This window comes from Nycticebus coucang, chromosome 13, assembly GCF_027406575.1.
Source record: "Nycticebus coucang isolate mNycCou1 chromosome 13, mNycCou1.pri, whole genome shotgun sequence".
Taxonomy (NCBI): Eukaryota; Metazoa; Chordata; class Mammalia; order Primates; family Lorisidae; genus Nycticebus; species Nycticebus coucang.
Window position 1 is genome coordinate 75,393,220 of NC_069792.1, and position 26,964 is coordinate 75,420,183.

Below are 26,964 nucleotides of genomic sequence, written 5' to 3' on the forward strand. Positions count from 1 at the left end.
TAAAACACCATAGGCATTTTTAATTAATCTTCCTGGAAATTATTCAAATGTGTTTTAATAGAATCTTATATCTGTGTAGCAGGTTCAGACACAATTTCTTGTAAGATCATCTTATAAAATATGCAGAAGACTACAGCGAGATGGATACCATTCCCCTATTGTTAGCATCACCCAACTTAAGCACAGAGATCACTCTCCTGAGAGACACAGCTGGTGATCAACAAACCTGACATTATAATATAAATCCTGCCTCCTGATCCACCATTTTCCTCACTATGTTATGACTTTCACAACAAAAATTGGGAGGACAATAAACATAAAATTTTTATTTAAAGTGGAAAAAATCAATGCAAAAAATCAATGAAAAATTAACAGAAGTATAAAATGTTGATATTCTGCTTCCCATAGATTAGGAAGACAAGATGACCAGTATCAACTATTACTGAGTCCAAAGTCACACAACCATAACGCAAACATAGCCCAGTGTGAAAGTCTTTAAATCCTACATGTTACCTGCTTGAAATATTTTAAATTAGTAATTTAAAAAAGCAACTGCCATTAAAGAAAAATATATAAGTACTGGTATAACTCTGGGTTTAAAATATATGTAAAACTGAGAAGTTTGAACTTTTCAGTTGAATTATATTTAATTGACATTTAAAATTAGTTTTTGGCAGGTGGCAAAATACTCATGTTTTCCTTCTGGCCAAAAGGAAATTCTGAAAAAGTCACTTCAATAACAGTCAGGGTACCAGCTAATTTTTAGATCTGTTTTATCAACTAGCTTAAGAAGAAATGCTTTTATTTGTAAAGATAGAGATATAAATACCACATTTTTTGAAATAGAAGGATATAGTGTTCATATATTTAAATGCTAGAAACTATATACATAATCTGAAATTAATGAATATTAATATTAAAAATAGAAAATATTAATTTGAAGATGTTTTAGAATACTTTTGTATATTAAAATTATACACATGCCACAGAAAGACACACTGTATCATGTGTTTGCACTTTTATGAAATTATACTCATAATAGATGAAACCTTGAAATAATTGTTTGTAAAAACAAAATTCATTTAACCACAATAAAGATGTCATAATTTACATTCATCTTTTTGAGAGACAGTATTAGTGTACTAGTATTATGAAGTATGATGTACCAAACTAATTTGTTCATGAAATATGTTTCCAAAAAAATACTGAAATGAATACGACTGTATTATAATTGCCTCAAAAATGTTCAGTTGTCACATAATCTCCCTTTACACATAAAATATTTTCCCTTCATTCAAAATACACTGACCTTGTCCTAAAGTTAGTAGGATGAGGATGTCCATCATATAAGGATAAGTAGTCATATTCTTCTTCTAGAGCAAATGACTGAAATACAATTTGTATTCTATTTCGTTCTTCTGCTATTATTACCCATGTACAATTTGCACCATTTGGATATCCATATGGAAAACCAGGGCTTTCTATAGTGCCATTAAGTCCTTTTAATGTTCCACCACACGTATAAATAAACCCTGCAACAAAAGACAAATAAACAGACATTAATATTATATAAAACAAGAACAACCCAGGAGAGATTATTTTGAAATTCAGTTGATTTTCCAAGATCAAAGTGAACAATAATTTTGTCAATAACAATTTAAAAGCTGGATTATGCAAACATACATGTGCAAATTTGTGAATATATATATAATGTAAGTAATAGAATAATAGGAAAGTTATCATGTATTACAAATATTAAGATTAATAATTATAATACATTTTATGAAATAAATATACACAAACATTCAATTCATTATCTATTACTTGTTCTGATAGATAAATACAGTCCTATAACATGATTTTCATTCCTCAAGTAGTTTTCAATCTTATTGTGGAAACTCATAAACAATATTGATATTTTAATTATCTTAGTATGTATTTTGGATCTCAAGTAAATTACTTTCTCTTGGAAACACATGATAAACTTTTGGCACATATCTCCCATGTAACTCATGCACTTTAGGGAAATCTGTCTCACCCCGATTACAAGGGAAAGATCTTTTTTAAGTCCCATGTAATTACTTTATCTAAGCTTAAAATGTTTGATTCAATTTGGGAACAATCCTAAATTAACCACATTACAGTGAATCTTAAGATTAAAGGGAAAATATTAATATATTGAATGTATGGATCCTAAACAACAGACAACAGCCCTCTTGAAAAATCTTCTAGTATGTATTTTTCTAAGATGACTAATCAGAAGTATTTCCAGAAAAAATTCATCCACTTAGAAAAGCCAAAATATTGTGTACACAATCACACTTTGAATATACTATCCAAGAGGGAACACTGGAGTTTAACAGAAAGGCAAAAGGAAACTCCAAATTCTGGGAAGGAGAAGGAAAACAGGCAACATGCATAGCTGAAAACTGGAAGTGAATACCCAATGCAGTAGAGAGCGAATAACTCTTTCTATGGTCCACTTTCCTAATAGGGAACTGTACAATCCAGGCCATGGAAGTGTACCTTGAATCGCCCAAGCTGTGACTCTAACTTAGAAGTGGACATGAGACTGTGAAAAGGAACTGCTCCAAGAAGGGTCCCATCCACTCCTTCACACCCAAGCAGCTAAAGTAAGATGCCATTCTCAATCCTAGATTTTAATGATCTGTATATGGTCTTGGAAACAAACAGTGGCACCAGTCTTTAGCGTTAGAGAGACTCAGACTGAGGTTAGGGTGCCTGGGGCCCAACAGGAGTAGGGGGAATCCCACGACAAGAACTGAGGAATTTGCCCTAGGATCCAGGCATTGGTGCTATAACTGGCCTCCCCACCCTGAGACGTGAACAAGTGAATTACTGCAGAGACTTGATATTAAGCCAGTCAATGTCTCCTATGGTCTGGGACTGGTAATATAAACTAGATACAAACTGTCATGACTGACCATTCTGATTGGCTACCACAACTGGGACGAGGAAAAGAACCCCACTGGACCTGGGGCATGAGAGGGAGGCAATTCTGGTTACTTATAAAGTAAACTCTAACAGTCAAATTTCTCAGCAGACTTCTCAGCAGAAACATTACAGACCAGAAGAGAGCAGAATGGCATTTCCAAAGGATTGAAGGAAAAAAAAAATCTGTCAGCAAATAATTTTATATCCAATAAGAATAAACTTAATAATGAAAAAGAAAGAAAATCTTTTTTGTAACAAGCAAATAGTGAGGAAATTTGAACCATTGGAGAATCTCTACAAGAAATAATCAAAGAAATCTTAAACATGGAAAGAAAAAATTGATATTGAGAATCATGACACCACAAGAAAATATAAAACTCACAGGTTGTTATAAAACAGTCGCATAAAGGAGGAATAGAAGGGAAAATAAATGGCAACATTACAGAATTTCACCAAATCACAAAGCCAAACATAAAAAGAACGGATTAATGAATTTATAAAACAACTAGGAAACAATGAACAATATCGCAGGAAAAAAACTCTCACATACCAATATTAATCATCACCATAAATGGATTAAATTCTTCACTTAAAAAATATAAGTGGCAGGATGCATAAAGAAACATTATCTAACTATATTGCGCATGGAAGGTACTCACTTTTCTTGTACAAATACAGGAAATAGACTGAATGTAAAGGGATAGAAAACGATTCCACGGAAATGAACACCAAAAGTAGAAGTAGCTTTATTTATTTCAGAGAAAATAGACTTTAAGCCAAAACCAGTAAAAAATAAATAAATAAATAAAATCATATAATAATAAAGGTATCAGTAAGACAAGGATATGTAACAAAGAACATCATCATGTAATGATAAAGGCACCAGTTCAGCAAAGGGATATAATAATTATAAATATATGTGCGCCCAATACTAGAGCACACATACCCATAAAACAAATATAAGTAGACCTAAAGATAGATAGCAGTACAATAAAAGTGGGGGGACTTCTACACACCATTAAAAGCATTAGACCAATCATGAGACATAAAATCAACAAAGAAACCTTGCCTTTAAATTGAACTTTGGAAGAAATGGACTTAGCAGACATTTGTAGAACGTTCTATCCCAAAACTATAGAATATGCATTCTTTTCATCAACGCATGCAAGGTAGATCATATAGTAGGCCACAAACAACTATGAATAATTTTTTTTTTTTTTTGGTTTTTGGCTCGGGCTAGGTTTGAACCCGCCACCTCCTGCATATGGGACCCGCGCCCTACTCCTTGAGCCACGGTGCCGCCCTAAATAAATATTTTTAAAAGATCAAAATTATAGCAAGTATCTTCTCAAAGCAGAGTGAAATGAAAATAGAAGTCAATACCAAGAGGGAGTTCAAAAATTACATAATTACATAGAAATGAAAAAACATGCTCCTGAGAAATCATTCAGTCAATGAAAAAAAATAAAAAATAATAAAATAAATGAAAATGGAAACACAACATATCAAAACCACTGGAATATACATATATAGATGAGAACTTTGTTTGTAGGATTATATGCATATATCAAAGAAGTATAAAGATTACAAGTTAATAATGTGATGTGCACATAAGCAACCACAAAAGCAAGAGAAAATCAAACCCAAAGTTAGCAGAAAAACAAAGTGGCAAAAAACAGAAAAGAAGTAAATGGAGACCAAAAATCAGTAAAAAGGATTAAAAAAAAAAAGATAGTTATATAAAAAAAAGTTGATAAAACACAAGCTGTGCTAACCAAAAAAAGGAACAATAAGATTAAAATAGACCCAAATAGGAAAATGAGACAGAGAAAAACCTCAGAGTTTACTATCAAGAACTACCAACTTACTAAGTAACAAATCTAGAGGAACTGGGTAAATTTCTAGAAACATAAAACCTCCCAACCTTGAACCAGGAAGAAAGAGAAAACTGAATAGAACAATAATGAATACTGAGATAGAATCAGTGATACAAAAATCTCCCAAAATAGAAAAGACCAGAACAGATGAATTCATACACAAATTCTCTTGAATGTACAAAGAATTAACACCAATCATCTTGAAACTTCTCTAAAAAAACTTGGTAGAAGAGTATTCTCCTTAACTTAGTCTATGAGTCTAGTATTACTCTGGTATATAATTAGACAAGGGCATAACAAAAAGAGAAAACTATAGACCAGTATCCCTGATGAACACAGATGCCAAGTTCTGCAACAAAATACTAGCAAACTGAATCTAATAGCACATCAAAAGGTAACAGTTCATGATCAAGTGGGTTTTATACCAAGGATGAAAGAATGGTTCAGCATAAGTATATCAATATAGATTGTATATCCAGAAAACAGAATTTACAAAAACCATATGACTGTCAAAATAGAGGCAGAAAAATAATTGATATCTTTTATCACTGATAAAAGATAATCATTGATAATGATTTAATTGAACATTGCTTCATGACAAAAACTCGTAAAGGCGTAGAAGGAAAATAACTCAAAATAATCAAGATGACATGTGACAAACACACAACCTCCACCATATTGAATGGGTAAAAGTTGAAGATATTCCCGTAAAACATGGAACAAGATAAGAGTGCCCATTTTCTCCACTCCACTGGAAGCTCTATCTAGCAATCAGTCAAGAGAAAAAAAAAAAAAAGGCATCTAACTGGAAAAGAGCAAGTGAAATTATCCCTGTTCACCGATGATGTTAAATCTAGAAAAATATACTTTACCAAATAACTATAATTTGACAATTGAATTCAATAAAGTTTCAAGATACAAAATCAATGTACAAATGTCAGTAGCATTTCTATACACCAGTAATGGTCCAGCTGAGAACAAAATGAATAAAATAATCACCTTTACAATACTTAGGAAGACCATAAATTATCTGGGAATATATATAATAAGGTAAAGGGTTTCTATGGGTAAAACTACAAAACACAAATGAAAGAAATTATATATGAAACAAAAGGAAAAACAACTCATGCTCCTAATTAGAAGTATCAACATTGTTAAAATGACATAAAAAGCCATCTATAGACTCAGTGAAGTTTCTACCAAAGTATCATCACCATTTTTCACAAGATTATGGGGAAAATCTCCTAAAATCCATAAAGAAGCAAAAAAGAGCCTAAATGGGCAAAGCAATCCTAAGCATAAAGAACAAAGCAGGAGGTATGTATCAAAATAGGCACATAGACTAATGGAACAGAATGGAGAATCCAAAAAGAAAACTATATATTTATAACCAACTGATCTTTGACAAAGTTGACAAGAATATACCTTAGGGCCAACACATTCTTTTCAAGAAAAGATGGTAGGAAAATATTGTATTTCCTCATGCAGAAAAATGAAACTGGAAGTCTATGTTTCACAATATATAAAAGACAATAGAAGATGGATTAGAGAATTATATATAATAACCAAAATTATAAAAACATTAAAAGAAAAATCTAGGGGTAATTCTTCTGGCAATGGTCTAGACAAATTACTTTTGACTGAAACCTCAAAGGCACAGGTATCAAAATTAAATAAAAAGATAAATGGGACTTAATTAAATGAAAAACCTGCACAGTGAAGAAAATAATCAACAGAATGAACATATGACCTACAGAATGGGGCGAAATAAGTGCAATTTATGCACCTGAAAGTGGAATAATATCCAGCATTTACAAGGGGTGTAGACAACGTAAGGCTGAGGCAAGAGAGTTGCGTAAGCCCAAGAGTTAGAGGTTGCTGTGAGCCGTGTGACGCCACGGCACTCTACCCGAGGGCGGTACAATGAGACTCTGTCTCTACAAAAAAAAAAAAAAAAAAAAAAAGAAGATAAAAAAAAATCCCATTAACAAAAGGACAAAGGACACAAATAGGTATTTTTCTAAAAAAGGCACACAAATGCCAAACAAACATGAAAGAATGCTCAGTAACACTAGTCATCAAAGAAATGTCAATCAAAACTACAATGAGATGCCATCTTACCCTAGTTAGCATGGCTATTATCAAAAAGGAAAAAAAATACGGATGTTGACAAGGGTGCGAAGATAAAGTAATACTTATATACAGTTGGTGGGAAGATAAATTGATACAACTTCTATGGAAAACAGGGTGGTGATTTCTGAACAAACTGTAACAGAACTGCCATTTTATCCAGCAATCCCACTACTGGGCATGTACCCAAAAATGAAAGGAAATATTTATATCAAAAGATAACTGCAGTCATATATTTATTACAGCACAATTCAGAATGGCTAAGATGTGGAATCAACCTAATTGTCCATCAATAGATTTTTGGATAAAGAAAACGTAGTGTATGTATACACAATGGAATACCATTTAGCTGTAAAAAAGAATGAAATCATATTCTTTAGAGCACCATGGATGGTATTAGAAGTCATTATCTTAAATGAAACAACTCAGATATAGAAAGACAAATATCATGTGTTCTCTTTTGTAATAGAAGCTAAATAATGTGTACATGTCAGCAGAGTATGAAATGGTCGTAGTGACTCAAAGGTTGAGAGGATGAAAGGGGGAGGAAAATGAGAAATTACTTACTGGGTACAATGGATATCATTTGGGTGATGGATATCCTGAAATCCCTGAGTTTACCACTATGCAATTTCTTCATGTAACCAAGTAGAAGGTACCTCATATATTTATACAAATTAAAAATAAGCAACAACAAAACATACAAAGAAAGAAATAACTTTTGTGCTTGTTTGGTGGGATGTCTAAGTAACTGAGAACATGATTCCTGGAGATGACCTAGAAAACTTGAATTTCTTGAGTAATTTTTTTATGTAGTCATACTGTGTAATTTATTTTTTTAAGTCTCTGTCTTTTTTATTAAATCATAAACACATAGATCATGTATACATTAATACATTTATAGAGTACAATGTATGATTTCATATAGAATTAGGAACACTTACATCGCACTGGTTAATATATACTTCATCTTGTTTACTTAATTATTGTGTTAAGACATTTATACACTATACTAATAGATCCGACATGCAAAGCAATATGCACCATAGGTGTGATCCCACCATTCACCCTTCTAATTTAAAACGTAAAACCCTAAGATTGATCTGGTGGTGAAAGAAGATGGTCCTAGCATTCCTGTAGATTACAAGCTAATAAAGCTTGGATCTGGAGGCAGGTATCTAGGACCAGAAGTTCTGATGAGAACACTTCACCGAAGTGGATTGTCCTCATCTGCAGGTCTCACATCAAGCTTAAGAGCCAGGAAGCTGTAAATCAGAAAGACTGAACTAATTTGGAGGGCATTCCATACTATTTAAAAATAAGCTTTCTTGGGATCTGGATGTTGTAGAAAATGCAGGAAATCTGGGGCTCCTTTCTTTAAAAAGGAAAGAGGGGCGGCGCCTGTGGCTCAGTCGGTAAGGCGCTGGCCCCATATACCGAGGGTGGTGGGTTCAAACCCAGCCCCGGCTGAACTGCAATCAAAAAAATAGCCGGGCGTTGTGGTGGGCGCCTGTAGTCCCAGCTACTCGGGAGGCTGAGGCAAGAGAATCGCTTAAGCCCAGGAGTTGGAGGTTGCTGTGAGCCGTGTGACGCCATGGCACTCTACCCAGGGCCATAAAGCGAGACTCTGTCTCTACAAAAAAAAAAGGAAAGAGTCTATTTCATGTAAGCATGGATAGTTTTTGAAAAGTAAGATTGGAGAACAGAGTTGTAAACTATGGAAAATAAAGGCTCTTTTGGATGCCAAGCATTCTTCCTGTATTCTTTTTACAATGGTGCATTGCTTTTGCTTGGGGAACCACTTCTCTACTCAACAGCTGTATGCTTTAACATACATAGCTGACTCTGCGGACTCCAGTGGTAAGGACTGTGCCTCAGGACTCAGCTATAATCAATATAATATATAACCAATATATCCTATTCACTGAGCCAAACTGGGTTTAGAAATCTCCTATTATCTCAATATTACAGGCAAAGTCCTAAGCCTACAATATTCTGTATGTGATATGAAGCATAACTCTTATTATTCTTTTCCCCTTTTATAAACTTACCAGAAAGTTGAATCAGGTAGAAGTTAAAAAAAAAAAAAAAATCAATATTGTTCATGCACCAAAAGTCAAACAGGACATTTTGTGATTTTCAAAATAAATAAATAAATAAATAAATAAAACAAAGGTCCCTTTTAAATTGCTTCTTGCAGAGCAATTACTTTGAAGCCTTAGGTTAATTAGCTATCACCCATTTCTATTAGTTTTCTGCCTGAACAGCTTCCAATTTGAACTTTATAACTAAATGCAAGCATGAATCCTTTCAGCTACAATCTGATCTATGGGCTGTTTTATATATTTTCAAGCCCCATAACCCTGATGGCTTTAGAAAAAGGACACATGTCCTAAAATAACAAGCTCATCTTTGTCCATTAATTTTGAAGAGCCTGCTGATTCATGTATTTCAAGCACGGTCCTTTCCCCCCCTTCTTTTAGACAAATTAAGAATTATACCTATTTTAAGCTTCCTTATCTGTGTTCTTCACTTTATTTTTACTTTTATCTCTAAGCTAAATTAAGTGTGACATTAGTCATAATACGGTGCAAGTTTTCCAAAAAGGAAGTTTAAAGTTTTTTTACTAAAAGATATAGAATCTGAAGTAAACACTTTAAAAGTAAAACATTTTCCTATCATGTACTTCTGCTTCACGTCTGGGGCTGTCGTTGTTACCAGCTCAGTGCTTATCATTCTAGGGCTTTGTTTTTAGAAACATGTACATATGTGCATATTTTTATGCATTCTATATATTTTTTCAAATGAAGGCATACTATACATATTTTATAGATTTTCATGTTTAGTTAAAAATTCCTGATTTTTTCTAAGTCCGGCTGTATGCCTCCACTATATATATTTTATATTTTTTTTATAATATTTTTTTATAAATTTTTTTTTTTTTTTTTTTTTGCAGTTTTTGGCCAGGGTTGAGTTTGAACCCGCCACCTCCAGTATATGGGAGTGGCACCCTACTCCTTTGACCACAGGCGCTGCCCACTATATTCTTTTTTGAAAGACTACAAAGCTACATAGCATGTAGTATGCCTGTATTATAATTCATTTCACCCAATCTCCTATTTATGTCTTCATTTTTTATAGTTACAAATGTGTAAAAAAAACTTCAGATGTAGACCCTATTGCACTTGCGTGATATATCCTTAAATAGAATCCTAGAAATGCTAGAAAAATCTAGCATTAAAGGACAACTTTATATTTCCTGTTTTTTTTTTTTTAATATAGGTTTTGTGTGGTGTATTTGAAGTTTAGAACACAATGCTAGGGGAATCATATGAATGCTTACTATAGTGAAGCATAGTAACGGGTTCACCATCATACTGTTTTTTTGTGTGTGTGAAGAGAAGCGAAAATCTACTTATTTAACAAAAATCCCTAATATGATATAATTTTATTAACTTTACTCCTGATGCTATACATTAGATTTCTGAACTTCTTAATATTAAATATTTATTTTATGCCCTTTAACCCACGTCTCCCCATTTTTACTCCCTTCCAACTTCTGCCTGCCCGTGTTCACCACTCCTTCATTTTCTATCTCTATGTATTTGAGATTTTTATTTTAATGTCCCACATATAAGTGGTCATGTAATATTTTTCTTTTTGTGTCAGGTTTATTTCACTTAGCATGAAATAGGTCTATACCAGATGAGGCAAATGGCAGGATATCCTTTTATAAGGCTGGATAATATTTCACCGTATATGTTTTACATCACAGTTTTTCTTTATCCATTCATCCATAAATGGATACTTAGGTCATTTGCCTATTGGTTACTGTGAATCATGCTGTAATGAACATGTGAGTGCAAATATCTTTACAAAATGGTGATTTCACCTACATTGGATATATACTTAGAAAAAGAATTGTTGAAACATATGATACTTCTACTGTATTTTCTTTGGAACCTCCATATTTTTTTTTCCATAATGATGGTACCAACCTACACTTCCACCAAAAGTGTACTGGGGGTTATTTTTCTCTGCATTGTCAATGACATTTATTTTTTATCCTTTTTCTTTTTTGTAGTAGCTATCTCTATGGATGTCAGCCAATATCTCACAGTGGTTATCATCTACATTTTCCTGATGATTAATGATGTTTAATCCCCTTTTGCTACACTTGCTGGCCATTTTATGTCTTTTTTGGAGAAAGGTCTTTTGTCCATTTTTTATTTAAGTTATTAATTTTCTTGGTACAGAGTTACAGTGTTCTTTATAAAATTTAGGTATTAGCTCCTTTTCATATATGTGATTTGTAAATATTTTTATAGCCCATAGGTTGTCTTTTATATTGTTAATTATGTCCTTTGCTATGCAGGAGCTCTTTAGTGTAATGTAGTCCTACTAATTTATTTCTACTTTTGTAGCTTGAGCTTCTGGTATGATAACAGAAAATTCATTGCCAAGACCAATGTCAAGAAACTGAAAGGCAAATTTCACAAAGCAATAAATGATACATTACTATTTTATTTGCATTTCTCTGATTACCTTTTAGACATTTTATCTTGTTATATATCTCTTATCCATTCACAATTATTCTTTTATGAATTCTCTGACCATATCCTTTACACCACTTTAATGGATATTTTACATTTGTTCACCATTCTCTCAGAACACAATTGCTTAGGTTTCTAATGTTTCACTGGTAACACATATTTGCCTTTGCACATACATCTCTGAATAAAACACTTTCCTTATTCCTGATAGCTTATTACTCTCATAAAATCACAACTCTTTATTGTTTATTTGGTACATGGAATAATCATTTCATTTTTCACTGTCTCTTCTGCTAGTCCTTCTATATGAATTCATCAATTCATTATATGTGTCATGGCTTAAGGGCAAAATGATACAAAGGACATTATCCTAGGCTGTCTTCTGGAAGTTCGTAATCTGAAACATGAGACAGCAATGATATTTAGACTATTATTACAGAATACAAAAAGGCTGCAATCTAAGTAAGCGGACTTCACTGTGAGAACATGTAGGAGCAACGTTTTATTTACTTAAGTCACTATATGCTGCATAAAAAAATCCTTCTCAAAAACTGGAATTGCAGCTTTTCATGGATTCAGTCTTTGACAGTTTGTTCATGCCTTATGTTGTATTTTTAACACTTTAACTTTTAATGTATCCTTAAAATCACACAGTGGATGTATACTTGAAAAACAACTGATATTTATGGGTTACATTGTCAACCGGAGTTTTTTTTTTTTTTTTTTTTTTTTGTAGAGACAGAGTCTCACTTTACTGCCTTCAGTAGAGTGCCATAATGTCACAAGACTCACGGCAACCTCTAGCTCTTGGGCTTCAGCGATTCTCTTGCCTCAGCCTCCTGAGCAGCTGGGACTACAGGCGCCCGCCACAACGCCCGGCTATTTTTTGGTTGCAGTTCAGCTGGGGCTAGGGTTTGAACCTGCCACCCTCGGTATATGGGGCTGGCTCCACTGAGCCACAGGCGCCACCCATTGTAACCAGAGTTTGATTGACAGTAGGTGCTTAAAAATGTTGGACCCATGTTTTCCCTTTCCTACACAGTAAAAAACAAGGCAATTACTGTTTGTACAGTATTTTTAATGATGTTTTATTGTTTTTGTGCTACCTAAGGCCCATGAAAGGTATCGTTTATACTTGTGTTTACTTCTTTCAACTAGCTTCACAGACTGAGTTCTGAGCCCAATTATGCTGATGTGACTCTAGAAAGGATATTCATGACCCTCCTATTATCGAAACCAGTTCTTTTTTTTTTTATCCTTTTTGTAATCTTTATACATTTGGCATTGCTTATCTTTTCTTTTCTTTTGGAAATTTTTCTAATTTATTCCATAATTATACTCTGCTTCACTAATTTCCTGGACTTGTCCTTTTAAGACTACCCATTTACTACATTTGTGTCTTCATCGGTCTTCTTTTACAGGTTATTTTAAAACTACATACATAGCTGTAAACATAACTGGAGACTGTGAAAAAGTCTATCTTAGTTCATGTTTCTATCTCTCTGCTATGGACACACCTTACCTTGTCAAAGTCTAGCCACCCAGGTCTTCCGAAGCTCCTTTCATATATTCAAATATCATCCTTCATTCTCTTAACTTTCTCTTAAAGCTATCCCTAGCTTCCTCTTTGTTTTTCTATTCTAAATCCTTTGGATTTAATTCAATTCTTTCTTACCTCCTTCCTGGCCCATTTTAGCAGCATTCTATCTGCCCTGCTGGGCTTTAAGTACTTGTCATCCACTTAGTTCTCCATGTCACTGCAAAGGTCATTTCTACCAGCCCCAGACCCAGTCGTGTCACTTCCCTACTCACCAGGATTCTTTGGTTCCTCCTCATGTCACTGAAAAGTCCATACTTCTCTCTGTGTATTTTACGCATCAGATAACTGATTTGTTACATTTTTTTCCGAGCCATATTCCACCTTTAATTTTAGAGCTATAAACTGGGTTCTCCAAATTCTTGAATGTGACCTGGAAAAAGTTTCTTGAGCTGACTAAAAACTGCTTCTTATGGACATAACAAGGAGTGGGCTCACATGTGTGGCCTTTCATCAGAGCCCTCAGCATCATCAATCCCTAACTAGATATTGAGGTACAGGGTCATCTGCCATTTAATTCTTGCTTTTCTTATTTGAAATCTCCATGTCTAATGTTTATTGTAAATGATACAACTTTTTCATAAGATGGGTTCTCCTCATTCTTTTTTTAAATTTTATTTATTTATTTATTTATTATTTTTGCAGTTATTGGCCAGGGCTGGGTTTGAACCCACCACCTCCGGCATATAGGGCTGGGCCCTACTCCTTTGAGCCAACAAGCACCGCCCTGGTTTCTCCTCATTTTTTCAAATATTTGTTCTGATGCCACAGTGGCTTCAGAGAATGCCACAGTGCCACAGAGAATTAACAGGAAGTCAATACACACTTTTTGGTTGAATAGATATGTCCCCTACTTTTTCTTTGCCCAAACCATATGACTTTCCAAAGTGCCATACTGAGGAAACTCAGAGACAGGGTCAGGATTATAGTTTTGGGTAAACTTTTGGATGACAGGTTTTGGTGAGGGTTTGGAGTAAGTGCATTTAACTTTTAAATCTCACATTGATAGAAGTATATACTTGCATACTGATTAGAACTAGTAAGACTCACTGTGGAACAATATTCCTTTGTATAATTGTAAAAGCTTTTAGAAAATTGTAAGGTTTTCTACGAAAAGTCTCAAATGATATCCTCTCACAGGGGCCTTCATTTTGTTTCAAAATATTTGTATTATAAATATACAAAATATATAAAAAGTATGCTTAATAAATGTGTACTCATGGGAAATTTAGTAGATTATTACAGACTGAAAATGTAGGACACCAGAAAGTGAATAAAGAACTAAAACTATGGTTTCTATAAGAATTATGGTCCTAAAAAAAAAAAAGAACTATGGTCCTATAAGAAGACCTCACTGGCTTTAATGGCTTTAATCACAATGTCTCTCACTCATTGATGATGCTGATAATGCTGACCATTATTCTCAGATTTATATAATTTTCTAAACATTTATTTACAATTTTATTATATATACATGCATTTATATCCTTAAGTCATAATGAAATTTTTCTATCTCCTCAATTTTTATTGGTTTTCTTAACATATTCAGTTCTAGAATAGATCTGTGTCTGTGTGTGTGTGTGTGTTGTAAGACAGGGATGAAGATTAATTTGCTTTCTATTTGGATATCCAAATCACCAAGCACTGCCCTTTCTACCCCATGTTTCAGTTTGTCATAAATTACATTGTGTCTTTCTGCACAGGACTGTTTCTTGATGTTCTGTGTCATTAGCTTATGCTACATTACCTCAACTAGCTTCATGATAAACTAATTGCTATATTTGGTCATGCAAGTCTTTCAGAAGTATCTTCTTCAAAATTTCCGTGGCTTGTTTAAATTCAGCATTTCCATAAATATTTTGGAAACAATGTATTAACTTTAAGGAAAAAAAAAACACCTGCTGAAAGTTTGATTGCGATTACTTTGAATCTATAAATAAATCTAGGGAATTCATATTTTTGCAACATTGGGACTTTCAATGCATTTTTACGATAAAAATCTTCCTTTATTCTGTTTTTTTTTTTTTTTAATTTAGAGACTTTAGAGAAGTCTTTTCGACCATCATATTCCCATTTCAGTAACTATCCTGATTCACTTTTTTTTTTTTTAGTTTTTTTTTTTTCAAATTAATATGAGGGCACAATTCTTAGGTTACGTTGTTCTCACTTCCAGGATAAAGTTCCATTTGTACAAGAGCTCCTCACCCAGGAGGCATGCTATACACCCTCCCAATGTGCACATTAGGTAAGATCCCGCCTCACGCCCTCTCTCCTGTCATACATCCTCCCCCATCCCCTTTCCCCTTTCTGTTATCCCCAAACCAGAATTTATTAGGGTTTTATTGTTCTTATGAGCATGTAATTGTTTATATATTGATTTTACATTACTATGGGGTACATTGGATATTTATTTTTCCTTTCTTGTCAGACTTTACTAAGAACAATGCATTTCAACTCCATCCAGGTAAATGTAAAAGATGTGAAGTCTCCATCTTTTTAATGGCTGAATAATATTCCATGGTATGCATATATCACAGTTTGTTGATCCATTTATGGATTGGTGGGCACTTCGGTTGCTTCCACAACTTAGCAAATACCATTTTCAAATGGTTTTATCCCAGAGACACAAGGTTGGTTCAACACATGCAAATCTATAAATATAATACACCACATAAATAGAATAAGAAATAAAGAACATATTATTCTTTCAACTGATGCAGAGAAGGCTTTTGACAATATCCCACATCTTTTTGTGATAAAAACACTCAAAAAAAGAGACTTAGATGGAACATTCCTTAAACTGATAGAGGCTGTCTACAGCAAACCCACAGCCATTATCATATTGAATGGAGTAAAACTCAAAGCATTTCCCCACAAATCTAGAACCAGACAAGGATGCCCACTGTCTCCACAGCTATTTAACATAGTGTTGGAAGTCCTAGCCATTGCAATCCACAAGAGAAGGAGATCAAAGGAATCCAAATGGGGACAGAGGAGGTCAAACTCTCCCTCTTCCCAGATGACATGATCTTATAACTGGAAAAACTCAACAACAAAGTTCTTATAATGCTCAAGGAATATAGCAGCATCTCAGGATATAAAATCAATACCCACAAATCAGTAGCCTTCGTATATGCCAACAATCATCAAGCCAAGAATAAAATCAAAGACTCAATTCCTTTTACAATAGCACCAAAAGAAGATGCAATACCTGGGAATATGTCTAACAAAAGACATGAGAGCTCTATATAACAATATGAAATTGTGAGAAAAATTGAAAAGCATACCATACTCATGGCTGGGAAGAATCAATATTGTTAAAATGTCCACACTACCCAAAGCAATCTATAGATATAATACAATCCACATCAAAGTACAATGTCATACTTTAAATAACCTGAGTCACTTTTAAAAGCACTAATCACTGCCTACAATTGTTAGTTTACTTGGTTGTCAATTTTTTTCCCATTAGAATTTAAGCTCTGTGAGATTTGGGCTCTTAGTTGTCCTACTTATTATTTTATTGTCAAAGCTTAGTATGCTTCCTAGTAGATAATAAACATGCTTTAATTAAAACTGAAATAATGGTTAGATAAATGGTAAGATAAAAGAACCAAATGGTATGCCTTATTCAATTGCTATTCAAGTTACTTTCAGTTATTACTGGCCAACAAAATTACCCACCGTATTATCCAAAAATATAGTTAATCAATATATTTGAAGCTCCAAATTTACTCAAGGCTAAATCTGATTCTTTTAGAACCAAGTACAAATGTGAGTTTTGATTAACTAAAGACCCCCAGCATGAATTTTGCGTAAGGTTTAAAAATTATCTCATCTTATTCATAAATTAATGACCTAAATATAGTTATAAAAATTAACTTTTTAAATAAACCATTGTTTTCCCCTAACTTTTTGGGGTCAAGAGAAACAATGAAGAAAGCAACATAATTTCATTCCTGTGTTGTTTTTTTTTTAAGTATTTATATTTCAACTTATTTGTGCTACTTATATATCAGTTATAAGAGAAAAGCTTATGCATCAAATGTTAATTTGAATTAATCTCTACCAAATATTTGTTTGCTGTTACTAGAAAATAAGAATAGAAGATAGCCTATTTTTATGCTGTGGAATTACATATATTTCTCCACAGGACTTGCCCAATCACTTTCCTCTTTTGGTCACTTTAACCAGTTATTCGTATTGGGTTTCATCAAGGCAAATGGTGAATTCAATATGTTCCTGTTAATAAGAAAGAGTCAGTTTGGTTTTAAACTCAAATTTTTCAATCTATTCCTCATCCCATGACTTCCCAAGTGATGAAAACATTTGTATGGTAAAAAGAAGTTTTATATGCAATCGTTAAAGAAAAAGTGTTAGACTTAGTCACAAGGGTTTCACTAACCCTAAACTAAAATCCAGTTTCAGCAATGTTCCTAAGTGAAAGTTCCTTTAATCCAAGTCAAGCTGCTAGCCTCCAATTATCAGAAAATGACATAAGTAACATAGGGTGAGGGGGTCTGTCCGTAAGAGGTAGACTTGCAATAAATAATCCCACAGAGTTTGAGACGAACCCCTGTAGTACCAATATTTCCTTCTAGTACCATATTTTATGTATCAACACTCAGTGGAAAGTCATCTTAAATCACAAAGTATTAATAATTACTTTAGAAAATAATTGAAAGCACATCTATTTGTAATGAGAGGGATTATGTATATCTTTCAAATGTTTATTAGCATGAAACTTGGATAGTCTTTCATGGTTCCCTCCAGAATACACTGGCATTTACTTTCCAAATTAATGCCATCTGAGTAACACTAATGTGCACATCTTTGACTTCACCTTTTTGTGGTTCCATAGGTGAAAAGATCTCCTCATTTCCATGACATTCCTTCTTTAGATATCTTGATCAAGTTTAGTTAATCATAAAGTCCTGTGGCCCAAATTCCATCTTGTCTTTTTAAAGTATCCATGTTGTCCTATTATAATCCATACTGCGTTGCTTTATTAGTTTAGTTGTGAGAGAACAATGTGATTTTAATGATTTTTAACATTTTTTTTCTGATGATCATCATTATAACATCTACAATAATGACAAAATTTCTTTTTTATTAGAATGACTGCTTTGTCTTAAAATAAAACAATAATAGCAAGTAATAGCAGAAGATGCCACCAAAATATCCATTTATTTTGATATTTCTGTTTTCCAGGCACGTGTTTTATTTCATTTAACCTACACAAAAATGTTCTTCAACATTTCATACATCTGTGTATGTAAGTGTTTTATTATAAAATTTATTATTGTAAGTTTTCTCTCTTGGCTATCTATATGAATAACTCATACAAATTTTCTACTACTACTACTAAAATAAATTTGTATTATTGAGTTCTTCTGATTTGGTAATTTCAGATTCTTAATTTTAGCAAAAATAAACAGAGTTCAAACAGTTAATGTTGTAATGTTTATAACCCATTCCAAATTTATGACCATGACATTTGAAGCTTTTTTACTTTCAATATGTTGATACTTGAGTCAGTTTACTCTCACATATTTTAGAAAAAAAAATCCATGAAGAATTCATTTAAAATATGATCAAAAAGCAAATTAATTCAAAAAGTAAAAACTGTCTCCTTAGGTTGTACCTACATTTGAAGATTTGAGAAAGAATAAGACTAATTATCGAACATAGTTGGATAACTTCAAAAGTCTAAGTCACAGCTGGGTTTCCCACTGCCACCCAAGAGCTCTAATAAAACACTACAAACTTATGAAAACTAAATTTCTTCAAAGAATAGCTTATTCAAATAGCATTTCAACCGGCTGTTATGAATACTATAAAAATTAAAACTTTCTTATTTTATAAGAATATATTCAGAAATTTATTAGTTATAGCTTTCTTATTTTTAATAAAATGACCTATATTTGTTAGTAATTCTGGAGTGGCAGAGGAGAGACCTTCATATATTTTCTGATATAAAATTAAAGAAATATATACACACATATATATTAGCATATATGGTCAAAATCATTATTTTCAAAGCTGTGTAATTTATCCTATGACTAGAAATAGTATTATTGGTGTTTATCAAAAAATATTTAGGATCTCAATTAATAACAGCAGAGTACATTGCATTGTAACTCGAACTACTTCCATTCCTCCCTATGGTAACCTTGAAAGCCAGCAGCCTCACAATTACTATAGCAATAAGAGACTATAGCTTTACAGCAGGAGGGAACAGATCCAGTTTGGAGGTCCTCACCAAATCCCTTCCCCACTCAGAATACTGTCACTTCTTCACTCACCTTGTAGCTCCCTGGGAAATTCTATTCATAGATGTTGTTTTTATTTGAGCCGACATGGAGATCACTTCATGATCAAAGCCTGATCCCTATTGCATTGGTTGGAAAAAAAAAAGTGAGCACTGATTGTTTAACACTGCAACTGCCTGAAACTACTGTGTAAGTTTGAACAAACAAGATCCTAGTCAACATTTAAAAGAAATATCTTGAAGAAGAAATGCCCATATGGGGCTTTGAAAAGCTCTACCCTATTCCTGAGAATATGCACATGTGTGGGCCCGTGTGTATGCTGAGGAAGACCTGAGACGTTTATCTATAGATGACCCAAGGTCTTACCTAAAAAGAAGCAAAAGCTAAAACAGACTTGTAAATTGCTATACTGTTGAAGATTGGCCCCATAAACACTTGAGATATAGTGGAAAATGTATTGGTTAAGATATTTGAGTGAATATCTGAACTATATTAAGAAGAACACAAAGATAACTGGGCAGAGCCTTGGTTAGCCAGGCACTAAAGAGAAAATAGGTCATACATAATTAGTCTAGGGGAGTTAATAACTGAACACATAACAAAATAAATTAAAAACAGTCACATCATCCAACTTGAAGGGAAGGAGATATGATTTCCAGAGATGATACATTTTCATATTTAAAAGACCATATTTTCAACAAAAGTTATAATCTATGCTGAGAAATAAGACAATGGCCCTTATAAAAATTAGTAGATAGAAATTGTTCCTGAACAAACATGCTCAGAAAGGGCTTATAAAATAAGGACTTTAAGCCATCTATTACAGATATGTTTAAGGAGATTAAAAGAAAAAACCACATAATTTAAGAATTACTAGAAAGTGTAAGAATGCCTTACAAAATGGAAATTATCAATAAATAAATAGTTTTGAAATGACTAGAAAAAATTCTGGATTTAAAAAGTGCAATAATTAAAATGAAAACGTCACTGAAGGCATTCAATAGATTTGATCTTTATGATTTGATCTTTAAGAATCGGTGAACTTGAAAATAAGTCAACTGAAATTATTCTTTCTAAGAAACATAAAAAAAAAAAAAGAATGAAAACACATAAACAGAGCTTCAGAAACCCTTGGGACATTATTAACTATGCTAACATATGCAAATGGAAAGACGGAAAAGACCAGCAAGAATATTTGAAAAAAAATTGTGACCAAATGTTTCCCCAAAACATATATTATTTAAAAATATTAAATTACACATCTAGGAAAATCAATAAATGTCAAGTAGAAATCCCCAACCAGAAACATTGCAAACTATTGATAAGGCAGGTATAGTATCTTGAAAGTACCAAAAGAAAAAAATAAGTGATCTATCATATAGAAAAACAGGAGTAAAATTAACAGCTGATTCCTCATTCAGAAACCACTAAGCCCAGAAGGCAGTGGAAGTGCATGTTTTAAAAGGATAATAATATTGTTCAGCTGTAAGAAAAGTTAGAGACTTTGTATCTTTTATGTTTACCTGGATGGAACTGAAACACCCTAGTAAGGTATCTCCAGAATGCCAAAAACAAAACAACATCAACAACAACAACAAAATGAGAGAAACAATTACATGCCCACATGAACAATAAAACACAAATATAGTATAGCAAGGGGGAGGAGAGAGGAAACAGGGAATGGGGGAGGGCGGTTGGCGTGAACTCAATATGCACAGTGTGAGTTTGCAGAGCCCCAGGGTGAAGGACTTAACTCAACTTGAACTTTATCTTGCAAGTGAGAACAATGTAACCTAAAATTCTATAACCTCATATTAATTTGAATTAAAAAAGAGATAATAATAAAAGAACATACGCAGGAAAAATATACATCCAAAAGATCATTCAAAAATTAAGGAGAATTTTTTGTAAAGGGTTTAAAGTTTTGTTTTGTTTTTTTTTTTAATTTCAGGTTATGATATTTCAAAAAAAAATCCAGAATCTTTAAAAATATATCATTATCTAAGAAATATTAAAATGAGTCATAAGAAATAATAAAATGAGTCATTCAGGCTGAAATGAAAGAAATGAGATAGCAACTGATATCCACATGAAGAAATTAAAAAGCACCAGTAAAGTAGCTTGATAAGTAAATGTAAGACAATGTAAGTATAGCTTTACAACTGTTTTATTTTCCTAGGTAATATTAATCTGCAAAACCAATAATTACAAAACTATGCTGAACAACTTCTATGTACTTATGAAATTTGTATGATACAGTATAAAAATTTGTATGATATAGTATAGAAAAGTAGGGTTTGGAAGTTTATGGCATAATATTTTCTGTATACTACAGAAATCAAATTAGTATAAATCAAATTATAATGTTCAAAATTTACAGTGCTAACTGTAGTCCATTACACTACAAATAAGAACATATCTCAAAAAATTACCTAAAAATGAAAGATATTAAAGTTGTACACAATAATGTAGTTAAAACTCCCTCCCCCTCCAAAGGCACTAACAGAATAGTAGAGGAATAGAGACATTCGACATATTAAAAACAAACATGAAAATGGTATGTATAAATCCTACCTTAGCAGTAAAACACTGAATATAAATAAATGAAATACAATAAAGAGATGGATGGATCAAAAATAATCCAAGAAAACATTTAGGAACAAAGTCAGAAAAAGCTTTAAAGTAAAGTGTTATGATGGAAACATATTAAACAAGCAAACAGTAATGGAAATTGAGATAGAGTGGCTAGAATCATATCATATGATAGAAATAAACAGAAAAATTTTGACTAGAGACAAGGATTTTTATGGTTAGAAAATGATCAATTGCCCATGAAGAAAATACAATGGTAATGAGTATATCTGTACCTAATACGAGATCGCCTAAATTACTTGAAGCAAAAAATGGCAAAATTGAAGGGAGAAAAAAAAGTTCAAAAATAAGAGACAAAGTCATTAATCCCCTGCTTTCATCAGCAGGCAGAGTATCTGCAAGGATATAGAGAGTTTGAGTAATGTCTGCCACAAATCAACTGGACTTCACTAACATCTATAGATGCTGCAGCCAGCAAAGTAGAATTCCTACTATTCTCAAATGCATGCTACGATTCTCAAAGACAGACCCCACCCTAGGCTACATTAAAAAAGGATTAAAATAACACAAACGATGTTCTCTGAACACAAGGGAATAAAATTAGAAATCAATTACAGAAGAGAACATGGAGATTTAACAGATATGTGGATATTAAACAACCTACTTTTAAATTTTGGTCAAATTGAACATTCGAAGGAAAATTAGAAAGTAATTTTAGTTGAATAACAAACATACAACACACCAAATATAGCTAAAGCAGTTCTTAGCAAGCGTTAAGTGGTTGGGTAGCATACAGCATGGCATTGATAAGTACAGATTTTTTTCTCTGGGATAATGTTGTTAAATTAGATTGTATTGCTGCACGCACAACTCAGTTACTCAGTTACTATTATAAAATTTCCTTCTGTCAATCAATCAGTGATCATACCATAAAGTGTATCTTATCTAACCTTAGTTTAGATACATTCAACTATATTTAAATTAGCATGTGTACTTACAAATATTACAGTTAAGATGAATTTTTTATAAGCTGCATCTATAGAGTTTTTTACCTCATATAATAATTTTTACTTTTAAATTGAGATGTTTATGCTATTTAAACTTACTATAACTATTTTTATATTTGTTTTCTGTTCGTTGCTCTATTATTCTTTTCTTTTTACTTCTTTTTTGTCTCCTTTTATATTAACAAACTAGGTATTCTTATGAATGTGTCTTTCTATTAGCTTGTTAATATTGTATTGTGTTAGTGGTAACTCTAGAGAGTAAAATTAACATCCTTGATTATTGGACTCAATTACACTAATACTCTTATCACTTTGTGAACAAAGCAAGGACATAAGATCATTTAAACTCCACCTTATCCCCTGATGTTTGTACTCTTGTTTTTGTTCACTTTGATTATACATACATCATAAACACCCAAAAGATGCTATTATTATTTGAATTAATCAACATTAATTTAGATTTACTTACATATTTATTCATCACTGTAGTCCTTCCAAATAGGTTTATTTTTATTCTGCCCCCAAAATTCCTTCTAGCATTTATTTTAATCTAGTCCTAACAAAAAAATACTTTGGTTTGTTTAGTTTTATAAAAACATGTTATCTATTGCTTTCAATGGAAGGGTTTGTGCAATATAAGCTATTCTACCAGAGCCAGCAACAGAAGTTGTCCTATGTTTTTATCTTTAATTTGTATCACTTTGTTTTTCTTCCTCGTCACATCACTACCTTCTCAGAATCAGAATCTTCTTAACCAATACAATCTTTGGAATTTTTTTTCACTTCATATTCTTAATTGGCATGTTACAATTGTGCACATTTATGGGGTATAATTTGACATTTTGAAACACATGTATAGTGATCAAACCAGAGGACTTAGTGTATCTACCACTTTATAAATTGATCTTTTTTGGTGGGAGGACATCCAAAAGCCTTCTAGCTATTTTGTAATATCCAATATCTTGTTGTTACCTGGAGTCACTGTACTGTGCAATAGAACATTACAAGAACTTTCTTTCTTTCCTTCCTTCTTTCTTTCTTTCTTTCCTTCCTTCCTTCCTTCCTTCCTTCCTTCCTTCCTTCCTTCCTTCCTTCCTTCCTTCCTTCCTTCCTTCCTTCCTTCCTTCCTTCCTTCCTTCCTTCCTTCCTTCCTTCCTTCCTTCCTTCCTTCCTTCCTTCCTTCCTTCTTTCTTTCTTTCTTTCTTTTTCTTTATTTTTTGCAGTTTTTGGCCAGGGCTGGGTTTGAACCCGCCACCTCTGGCATTCGGGGCCAGCGCCCTACTCCTTTGAGCCACAGGTGCCGCCCTTATCCCTTCTTCTTAATTGCAAAACTTTGTACTTGTTGGCAAGAAGGTAATTTTTAATCTAAAAACACATAGATTTGTGTAGTGGCAGTATTGTAACCAATGAGATTTAGATGAAGTGTGATTATATCTCATTGAAATTCTAAAAACTCATATCTAAACTATATAACAATAATCATTCAGGCAAAAATAATTCATAGAAGATTCAACAGTTCAGGGCAACATCATTCACTGAGCATGGGTTATATGCTAAGCAATGTTCTAGGCATTAGGTTTACAAAAGTTCTATAAAAACACTTGAGTCCTTAAGATTTAAAATCTCTAAAGTAGAACACATGTAAACAAATACAGTGGAACTTTTCTAAGTTGACCACGGGAGGGACTGTAACAAACTGCTCAGCATATGATGGTGGTCAACATAAGGAACTTGGCCTCGCATATATTGAGTACATGGGATGCATGTCCAGTCTGTGAAAACTAGGTCAACTTAAGGAGATAGTGAAGTAGGGGGGTGGTCAGCTATGGAGGTTCTGCTGTAGTTTATAAGCACAGGGATAAATGCTATAATAGGAGCCTATGAAAAGCTATTTAACACATTGGGACTGAGGGAAACAAATGTTCAAATTTGAGTTAATTACTCAAAGAGTTACATTTGTTATTTGACATTTAATTTTTAATCTACTCTTGATATTATAAGATAAACACATATTTTAAGATTGAGGTAGAGTATTGTGTAAGAGATATTTTCTAAACTGTCTAATTGAGTTCATGGGATTCTTGCTTCTGGATTCTTGAGATGCTTTACTAAGAATGTTGTGTTCCACTTCCGTCCAGGTCACAAAATCTCAAAACTGCAGATGCAGGCATGGATATGGAGAGAAGTGAACACTTTTATACTGTTGGTGGACTGCAAACTAATACAACCTTTTGGAAGGAAGAATGGGGAACTCTCAAAGAACTTAAACTAGACCTCCCATTTGATCCCATTACTAGGCATTGACCCAGAAGAAAAATAAATCCTTTTACCATAAGGACATTTATACTAGACTGTTTATTGCAGCTCAATTTACAATGGCCAAAATGTGGAAACAACCTAAAGTACAGCAACCCATGAATGGACTAACAAGCTTTGGTATATGTATACCATGGAATACTATTCAGCTACTAAAAAGGACGGAGACTTTACATCTTTTATATTAACCTGGATAGCCTCCTGAGTAGCTGGGGCTAGTAACTAAATTTTAGTAGACAAAAATAAGTACAAGTTCTAATAGATCCTGCATGCTTACCCAGTAAAAATTTTCACCTTATGGTTCTCAGAATTTGGACCAACTCATGCTTCCAGGCATTTGGATTATTCAAGGTAAATTTGTCATTTACTGTTTAATTTGCTTGTCCTTTTATAAAAAAAGGACAAATATTTAGCCTTCCAGATTTACTTATCTTTTGAGCACTTTAACGTATTAACTCATTTAATCTTCTCAACAGTGCTGTGATATAGTCCTAAACTTATCTCATTTTCATGTGGGGAAATAGGCATATAAAAAGAATTAAGAATAATTGCCAAGGGTAGCATCTATGGCTCAAAAGAGTAGGGGGCTGGCCCCATATAGCTGAGGTGGTGGGTTCAAACTTGGCCCAGGCCAAAAAAAAAAAAAAAAAAAACAATAATAATAATAATAACAATTGCCAAGATCATACCATTCTTCAGTGGCAGAGCTGGGATTAGAACTCACACACCCACACTGGGTCCAGACAGTGAGTGAGTATACTATTTTGTTAACCTTTTGTGTGTGTGTGTGTGTGTGTGTAAGTCATTCTCTACCATTCTCTGCACTCCTAACCTAGTCAATTTTTGGAATTTTTAAATATTTTCCATCATATTTTTTGCTTTTAAATTTTCTCCAATTTAAATAGTTATTTACTTTCTTGGTAGATTAACTCTTTAAGATTCCAATGCCCTTCTTCATTTAATTTCTTCTCTGATAAAAAAAATAAACATGATCTTTAAAGCCATGTATGTAATATGAATGAACTTAAAAAAAAAAAATTCCAGGTGGTGTCCATGGCTCAGTGGGTAGGGTGCCAGCCACATACCTGGAGGCTGGTGGGTTCGAATCCAGCCCGGGCCAGCTAAAGCAACAATGATAACTGCAACAGAAAAATAGCCGGGCGTTGTGGCGGGCGCAGAGCTACTTGGGCGGCTGAGGCAAGAGAATTGCTTAAGCCCAAGAGCTTGAGGTTGCTGTGACCTGTGATGCCACAGCACTCTACCCAAGCCGACAGGTTGAGACTCTGTCTTATATAAATAAATAAATAAATAAATAAATGAATAAATAAATAAATAAATCATTAAAAATTAAAAAATTCCTGAATGGCAGTTCAAAGGCCTTTAAAATTCAGCAATCAAAATGCTCTTCTGACGCTTATGTCACAAATCAAGTTAAGGGATGTTTTTCTGATTGTGGTAAAACTTGCTGACAAGTGCCAAAAAAGGTAGAGATTTTTCTAAAAAACAGAAGCTCTGTATGTGTAAACCACATCATCGTGAGATGGCAGCATTTTCTGAATGTAGACGTATTTTTTTTTTTAATGCGGCTTCTGATCTCCTATTTTTACCAAGTCTTATTAAGATGAACTTAACACCATTCAAATATTACTTCCTTTCCTATATTCA

The 26,964-nt window shown here is 33.1% G+C and overlaps 1 protein-coding gene across 3 annotated transcripts in view; it reads right to left on the minus strand.

Annotated features, from left to right (window-relative positions):
• Positions 1-26,964, minus strand: part of CSMD3 (CUB and Sushi multiple domains 3) — a 1,164,849-nt gene that overhangs the window by 1,041,252 nt on the left and 96,633 nt on the right. For all 3 annotated transcript variants that reach the window (XM_053559351.1, XM_053559349.1, XM_053559348.1), the window contains exon 2: positions 1,310-1,532. In XM_053559351.1, the coding sequence (XP_053415326.1) occupies positions 1,310-1,532 (223 nt within the window). The remainder of the gene's footprint in view (positions 1-1,309; positions 1,533-26,964) is intronic.